The following is an 8,774-nucleotide window of genomic DNA, read 5'->3' on the forward strand; positions in this document are numbered from 1 at the left end:
TCAGGCAGACGGTGGAGGCGCTAAAGTTCGTTCACGCGCACGGCATCGTGCACAGAGACGTGAAGGACGAGAACATCTTGGTGGACACGCGGACGCTGGAGGTCAAGGTCATCGACTTCGGCTCCGCTGCTCTGCTGAAGGAAAAGGCGTACGACGACTTCGAAGGTATGGAGCCGCTGGGGCTAACGGGTCAGTCGGTTGGCGGAGCCTCATCTGTCCCCTCCCTACAGGTACAAGAGTCTACAGCCCACCTGAGTGGGTCCAGGCGCAGTCTTACCACGCTGAACCGCTCACCGTGTGGTCGCTCGGCATTCTCCTCTTCAACATGGTGTGCGGAGACATTCCGTTCCACTGCGACGAGGAAATCATAAAGGCCACGCCCTATTACACTCGACATGTCTCTAAAGGCAAGTGCCGACCTGCTACTCCCTAATAGTTTGAGTTGTGTGTGGTGCTGACTATGTCTGCCGCTTCCTGCAGAATGCAAGGCTCTGATTGATTGGTGTCTGTTGCTCCGGCCGGAGGACCGCCCCTCGCTGGAGCAGATCCTGATGCACCCCTGGATGGAGGTCGGGGAGAAAGAGAACTAGGAGGAAGGGGAGCACAGCTCGCTGCCCTTTGCAGCGCTCTGAACCGGGTCGGAATGGAAAAGGAAATATAGTCACTTTTATTTCATCAATTGCTGCTCCTCTTCCTCACTGCTTCAGGTGAGGAAGAGGAGCAGGAACTGATGAAACAAATAAGTAATTCCTCACCGCTTCAGATCAGGAAGAGTGATGAACAGGAGGAAAGCTGAACTCTGACTGATTTCTCATTAAAACTGATTTCAGTTTTGCTGAAGTCTCACCATCGGTGCAAACCTTCACCGCTCCATAAATACATGGGTATTCCTTCAAAGTGTGTCTGTTGCCATTTGGTTCTGTTCATTTACATTAAACAACAAGTTCTGGATCAGAACCAAGATCCATATTTGAATAAAATAAAAACATTTTCAGACATCCAGCTTTTGATGTTCTTCATCACCTCCACTTCTTCTGCCTGGGATAAAGTGTGAGCAAAGGAAACTTGGCAAAACCAGATCTAACATCTCGGCTGCTCTGGGAAACGGTCCATTTGGTAAAGGGTGTCCAAAGTCGGTCCTCGAGGCCCGGCGTCCTGCATGTTTTAGTTCTCTCCCTGGTTTAACGCACCTGCATCAAATGATGGCTCATTAACATCGACATGCTGAAAAGGTTGTTCACTACCAAGAGAGAGAACTATAACGTGCATGAGGCCAGCCCTCGAGGACCGACTCTGGACACCCCTGATCTAGTGGACAAATGCACTATTTTATTTTATTTAATTTTATTTCAAACCTGCAAGTCTCAACTTGTGATAGATTTAAATTTTATGGTATTAATGACAGATATTACAGAGTAGCCTGGATTCATCTAAATAGACAGTCACCACACCGCAAATATTTTTGTTTTACATACTTATTTATCTTGGGATGGGGGGTGGGAGGGGAGGAGACATGGACATGTGTGACTACAGGAAGGAGGAAGACACGACGATCGGTGGGGGCATGTGGACATGAAGCAGTATTTCTCAATTCCGCTATTTTTTCTGAAATAATGATTATTTTGCTGCATAATTATCAGCCAAACCTGAAATACTTCACAATTTGATGCGAAACACTGAAATAAGATTGAAGGAAGCCTTAACTCATAATTTACTTGCTAAAGGTTCCCGTCAAAAGTTGTATAAACACCTGCTTTCTCGCAGTTTGGAGAAAGTCGGCGTGTGTGTGTGTGTGTGTGGGTGTGTGTGTGTGTGTGTGTGTGTGAATGGATGAATAACTGAAAGCAATGTGAAGCAGTTTGGAATCACCTAGACTTGATAAAGGGTTTATAGAAATGGTAAATTAGAGCTCTAATTTGTTATTTCACAAATATATTTAAAAAAAATAGTTTCATAATCATTTTGTGAAATAAAATATTTTAAGACTTGTTTTGCTTTTTCATCATAGATCTTGACAATCAGAGGGTTGGGTCAGTGTTTCTGTGTAGAAAAGTTATAAATACGTATATTGAGGTTTCATTACAGAACTGTTATTTCCAAATATCTGAGGTTGTCTTTTTAAACTTACTTTCTCACAGTTTATATTTTTTGATTAAACATAATTTTCTACATTTTTTGGTATTTAATAATGAATCTCAGTGAAGCTCTCATTGTTTGTTTCCATTTTAATGTCTAATTATGAGACAATCTGCTCTTTATTGGGGATGCTGGTCAGATTACTGAAACATGTCCCTAAACAGGGAGAATATATGTATTTTAAATTAATTAAAACTGTTTGGGGTTTGTTGTATTTAGATATTTTTACATGTTGAATTGTATTTACTAGAGACTAATGAGAGAATGTTGAAAATACAAGACAGATGTTCTGGATTTCTTTTTATTTGGATCTAATAACGTTTTGTATTTTATTTAAGATCGGTTTTATTAATATTTTTATATAATATTTTTCTGAAACTAGTTCAAACCAAGTCTGCCCCCTATCGGCGGCAGGTGGCACTGCAGGTTAGAAACATTCTGTTGGTTTATTTGCTCTTCTTTCCTGAAAACTGTCTGAAAGCTGCTTCTAATTAGCAGATAGGAATTTATTTTGATTAGAAACACTTCAGCAAACTACAGAAATTGATTCCATTGAATAAAACCTGCTGATCATCTGCCTGCTCCTTTAAGAGAAACAGGAGGAATGATGACGTAACAAGGGGGCTGGGCTAATCAGCTGCTTCCAGAAGCAGAAAGTTCAGGAAGATTTTCTCCTCCGGTCTTCAACACGGAACATCTTCATGGTCGGTTTTAGTTCATGTTTGCAGATTTAAAGGGTTTAAAAAGTTCAGACATTAAATGACAGTTTAGTTGATGTTGGAACAAAGTTTTAGCAGCAATATTTGTACGAGTCTTCATGTTTCTGAGCAAGTTTGTTTCGCTTTTTTCTCTGTTCTTATCTGCGCTTTTATTACATGAAACTGTTTTATATTAATAGCAACGGTATAAACTCTATGGAGGTTTTGACTGAACAGATTAAATACATGAGAATTTCTCGCCATGTGTTGATGTTCGTAAATTGCACACGGATTTATTTTTATATCACTGCGATGTTTTTGTGCATAAAGGTTTCGGTGCGAAGGTCATTTCAGCTTTTAATTATTAAATGCACAATCATTTCTCTATAAGTTATTTACGGTGGAAAAACTTCCTTTTCTGTGACATAACGATCATTACAGAAATATTGAGTTAATTAACACGTTTAGTTTCAGTTTGATCAAACATGTGTTTAGAATAATGAACATTTCTTTCTTTCTTGTCAGTTTTCTGCTGGGGTTTTAAATTAAGCGTAAACTTAAGCTGAGCTTAAACTTTAAGATAAACTAATTAAGTGTCTGCAGATCTGATCAGTCAAAATTAAAACTTAAAATCCTCCATTTTGATTTCGGCTGATCTGGACGCCATATTAAAATAACGATACCAGGAAACAAATAGACGAAGATTATTAGCCAATTGGTCTTAAGTCTGCAGATAAACTGTATCAACATGTGATCAGAGTTGAGTAGTAACTAATTACATTTACTCAGTTATATTTACTTTAACGTTTTAGAACAAAAGTACTTTTATGAGTATTTTTACTATGCTCTACTTTTTGCTTTTATACGAGTCATTTTATTATGAAGTATTTCTGACCTTACTTGAGAAAAATTTCTGGATTTTCTACCCTCTGGATGTAAAACAAACATGTTTTAACCAAAAATTTCACCAGACAGACACTCACCTGCAGCTTTTGTTACATTTTCATCAGTTTTTATTGAAAGAAACTGATTTGGAAAAGTTTTCTTTTGCCCAATTTGTTTTTGTTATTTGTAAAAATTATTGTTATTTTGGTCCTTAAAATACCAGAATTTCCACTTAACTTTATATTTCGGTCAATTTTTGGCTATTCAAGTAACATTAGAGAACTAATGTATATAATTAATGTTTTTATTTCTAACAGAGCATCGATGCTGAACCGGACCACTTCCTGTCTCCTGGTTCTGATTCTGTGTTCTGCTGCTCTGGGTGAGAATCTGACCTTATCTGAAAATATGACTGAATGTTTTAAACTGAACTTTAACTCAGAGCATGAAGGACGTCTCAGGTTTCTTTAGGAATAATTACACTCTGAGTTAGCAGATCTGATATCACTGGATCTATTTTCCTGTCAGTGTTTTGATCAGAACTTTTCATCTGAGCTGTGAAAGAAACTTTTACCTGAAGCTTCATGAGAAAATGTTTTAAATCGTCCGTCAGCATCTGAAACATCAAATCCTGGATATTTAAGGTTTATTTTAAGATGAACCAAACCTGCAGCTAAACATGCAGGACAGCCGTCCACTGGGACAGGAACTGGACACATCACTGCTGCAGTCAGAGACGTAAACTTCCTCTGGTTGATTTTATCTTCAAACTAACTAGTTCCACTTTAAGCTGGAAAAAAGCAAAACTTCTAGGAGTAGTTTTACTACATTATGGTTTAATATTATTAAGAATCATTGCTGCTCTTGAGTAAAACTTCTGGATACTCTTGCCAACAAAAATAACTTTAATGAAGAAAGAAATAAAAAGCTATTTTCACCCAAACTGTACGAGACACAGGCACACAGTTTATGTTGAAGTGAGACCTCTTGTTTTTATACCAACTTTGATTCTGTGGTGCCATTAGAGGAGATTAATAAAATACAGTAAACCCAATAAATTGTCACTGGAAGTAGATTACCTTGTTCTAACATGCATTACCTATTATGAGTATTAATTTTATACAAAATTTGATATTGTAAGAAAATAATTTGTTATTTTAGATATTTTAGATGTTGAATTTTGCTTACTAAACGCTAATAAATGATAATGAAATTAAAAGTAGGTTATTGTGATTTGCTTTAGATCTTTAAGCTCTTTAGTATGAGACACATTTCTTCAAAAAACAGAAGAAATGTGAATCCAGCGTTTATGTTTGTGTTTTTACTGGACTTAATAAGATGAAACACCAACAAATATTCAGATCCAAAACTAATACAAAGTGATGGTTAAAAGTTTGTTACCTTTAGAGTGTCAGACCTGCATTTACCAAAGGCTTCCATCCTTTTTAAACTAATTAGTCAACAACCAATCAGAAGGCACCGTTTAAAAGAATTAACATTTTTATTTTCTTCAAATAGCAGAGTAACAACTGTAACAAAATAACATTTTGGAGGTAAAGGTGTTTGGAGAAACCAGCCTCAGCAGCCCAACCCCTCCCAGTGTGAGGCACGGTGGTGGAGGTGTGATGATGCATCAGAACTACTTCATCAAAGTGTTTCTGAGGATTTGTGTTGTCATTTCTTCCTTCTGTCTCTTTCTGACTCCTGCAGGAAAATCTCTGCCCACCTTGAATGAAACTCTGGACGTCTACGAGGCAGAGGAGCACTCGAACGCCACACTGACATGGATCCCTCCGGATCCGAACGCCACGCCGCCTGACTGGCTCTACATCGACCTGAGTAGCATGGAGCCGCTGAGGAGGATTTATCGGTTTGACAGCAGAGTTCAGCCTGAGACGTACACAGATGATGAGTTCAAAGGTCGACTGCATTGTGACCCCCAGCTGGTCGGGAACGGACGGATCCGGTGTCTCCTGACGTGAGGCTGAGCGACGCGGGTCGGTATCAGTGGTACGTCGTCACTGATGGAGGAAGAAACCTTAGACACTGGGAGCTTGTGGTCAGAGGTGAGTTTTAATCTTCATTTTCTGGTATTTTTTATGTTTTCCACTTTATTATAAGGTCTGGAAAGCTGCGTTTTCATTACCAATGTTTGCAAAACTGTTTTTGATATTTCACCAATGTAAAAAAAAAAAACACAATTTTGAGGTTGCTGTGTTTCCATTAAATAGGAAATGCAATTCAAATCACATGTGAATAAGTTTGTTCATGTGATAACTCATTAAAAACATGGATGAGTCAGATGTAAATATTCAGATATATTAATAATCCAGCCGTGATGCTCATCATCTTTTTGCTCAGTTTTTATGGTCAGTGGAAAAACAGCTGTGGTCAAAAGACCTGCAGATGAAAGAAAACTGAAAAAAATGTTCCAAATATGCACAAAACTTTGTCAATATTCTAAAAAACATAATTTTGCAGTTGCAGTGTTTCTATTAAAGAAGAACATAATTAAAAATTACATAAATAAGTTTTTTCACGTGATACATATTTAAAAACATATTTAAAGTTCTGGAGAATGCCATCATTCTCCTGCCACTTCCTGTCGACTTCTCACTTGTTTCCTCATCCTGAAAAAAAAAAACATCTTCTCGAAATGCATTTTTTCAACATTGGGTTATTTCCATTAAGCAAATTTACCTTTGCAGTTCCAATTTGTAAAGTTTTAACATCAATGGAGACGCAGCTACTGATTTATTCTTCATTTTTCTCTTTGCAGCTTCCATTCCTCAAACCCAGGAGGAAACCCAAGAGCCGGTGGATCGTGGGAGGTTTGGACTTTGTGTTGGTTTGGGTTTGTTTCTGCTGGCAGCTGGAGGACTCGCCCTGCAGTGTGTTGCTGGTTCAGGTTTCAGGTTGAGCTCAATCATCTCCAGGTTTAGAGGGAAGTAAGACATAGATTCACCAAAATTAACAATCAGAATCATTCCCAACGTTTTTTATTTTTTTATTATGATCCGATCATCTGTTGGAGGAGACCTTATGACCTAATGACCTAATGACCTAATGAACTTATGGCCTTATGGCCTTATGACCGTATGGCCTTCCCAAAGATCGTCCCGTCTTCAGCTGTGTGTTTTCTGGTTTCCAGAAACTGAGAAGTGAGTTCTGGAGAATGAACAGAACTTGTTCTGGAAATGTTTTGGTTCATTACAAATGCACTTTGCACTTTTACGGCAGCGTTACAGAAACGGCGCTGCTATCAGTGGAAACATTGGTAGGAAATGTTACACTGACAAAATAGTTTCTACCTCATAGATGTAGCGCATAAACATGGCCGACCGTAGTCCTTCCTTTAACACAAAGGTTGATGGGACGATAATCTGCCATGACAGGTTGTGGCCACAACCTGAACTAGCTACCTCGACGGCTCAGCTGGTACCGAGGAATGTAGACTTAAGTCTTATTTTAGCCAAAAATAAGCTTGTTTACAGTACGGCAATGCACTGAACAAGGTCAGTGTTGCTGATGTTTCACTGTGAGGCTTCACTCAACAAGTGTCAATAAGCAATAAGCTGAATACTTGAATAAGCTACCTCCATGAAGGAAATGGTATGATCCGATTTCCATGACTGTAAAGTAGTAAACATGGCGGACCATGCATGGCTCATCCTTCAGTTCAGCGGTTTGAGGCAGAGCCGCTGAACGAGTCAAAGTCTCTTTGGCCGGAGACGGAAAACTAGATCACGTCTGATACGCTTTAAGCTGTTAGATTGATCATAGAGGAGAAGTGCATTGTGGGACATGGTATTTTGAGGAACAAAACTAGTGCCGAGATGCCAGACATGCGTAGAAATGCATAAACTACTGACCATCTTAGTCTGAAAGAAGACTGCTGCCCCCTGGTGGTCAGAAAGTGTGGAATGAGTTTTAGAGAAGAAATGAAACTTATTCAGAAAGTTCAACAATGTTGAATTACTCACAAATGCACATTAATAACCTGATGGTGCTCCTCGAGATGGCTTTTAGGGAGGAACGATTGAACAAAATCTTCGTTTAAGCTGTTAAATTGATCATTGAGGAGAAGTGCATTGTGGGAAATGGTATTTTGAGAAAGAAAATTAAAAATACCAGGTATTCAAAGGTGCATTAACTACTGATCATCTGAGTCGGAATGACTGCTGCCCTCTGGTGGTCAGAAAGAGGAAAATGAACTGAACTGGAAACACAGCGATAAATAAGATGTTTAGTTCAGCATCAGTTTCAAGAACTGAACTTCAGATGTTACAGCTTGTTATTATCTCTAATATTGAGACAATAATCATAGATGATGATTCAAGTCCCTGAATCGACGACTCCGCTGCCATGATGTTCAGTTTCAGTTCAAAGCAGCAGAAAAGATAAAAATGCTGAATGAACTTGAGATGATTTTTGTTTCTAAATCAAAGAATCTGATCTTCAGATCTTTAAACTGAGTTTTCAATATGATGACGACCTGCTGGCTTGATGCACAACTGGCTTCATAAAAATCAACAAAAACAGACAAATGATCATTTCTGGCTGTTAAAACATTAAAACAATTTAATTAGGGTCAAATTTTGACCTGATTGGTTTCATTATTCTATATAATCTGTTGGTGGTTCAATACATGAACTTTAATTCTCCAGATTCTCTCAATAAACTTTATTGATCACTGATGTGACAGACAGTCTGAGCATCAAACCAGCAGCTTTACTCTCATAATGAATGAAAGATTTTCTCTTTCTGTAATTTACTCTCATGTTACATTTCATATATTAGCAGAAAACTTCATCATATTCATGTTTTAGCAAACACACAAAGTTTAGATTTCTGATCTTTATGGTAAATTCAAAGAAACATTCCCAAATTGAAAATATTTCCTTCAAGTTTTTCCTGTAACTTTGATGTCAGTAAATCAATAAACTGATTGTAAACATCTGTCTGTGTGAACTTGTCTAGTTTGTTAATCCACAGTACTAAGCCAAGCCCCTAACTCCTCCCAAACTCTAGCGGACTGACTACTGACCAGCTCTC

The 8,774-nt window shown here is 38.3% G+C and overlaps 1 protein-coding gene and 1 long non-coding RNA gene across 2 annotated transcripts; both read left to right on the forward strand.

Moving 5' to 3' along the window:
• Positions 1-5: 5 nt before the first annotated feature.
• LOC103132834 (serine/threonine-protein kinase pim-2-like) lies at positions 6-1,000 on the forward strand (the record flags this gene model as incomplete). Its single annotated transcript, XM_007544612.2, is given in 3 exon segments — positions 6-165; positions 231-407; positions 481-1,000. Coding segments are annotated over 3 exon segments (489 nt in total), but the record flags the coding sequence as incomplete, so codon positions are not given.
• Positions 1,001-2,632: 1,632 nt separating this feature from the next.
• Positions 2,633-8,678, forward strand: LOC103132833 (uncharacterized). Its single transcript, XR_475641.2, has 4 exons — positions 2,633-2,840; positions 4,037-4,101; positions 5,430-5,785; positions 6,499-8,678. It is a non-coding gene; the product is annotated as an uncharacterized LOC103132833 (long non-coding RNA).
• Positions 8,679-8,774: the final 96 nt, after the last annotated feature.

This window comes from Poecilia formosa, unplaced genomic scaffold (genome assembly GCF_000485575.1).
Source record: "Poecilia formosa unplaced genomic scaffold, Poecilia_formosa-5.1.2 Scaffold1378, whole genome shotgun sequence".
Classification (NCBI taxonomy): domain Eukaryota; kingdom Metazoa; phylum Chordata; class Actinopteri; order Cyprinodontiformes; family Poeciliidae; genus Poecilia; species Poecilia formosa.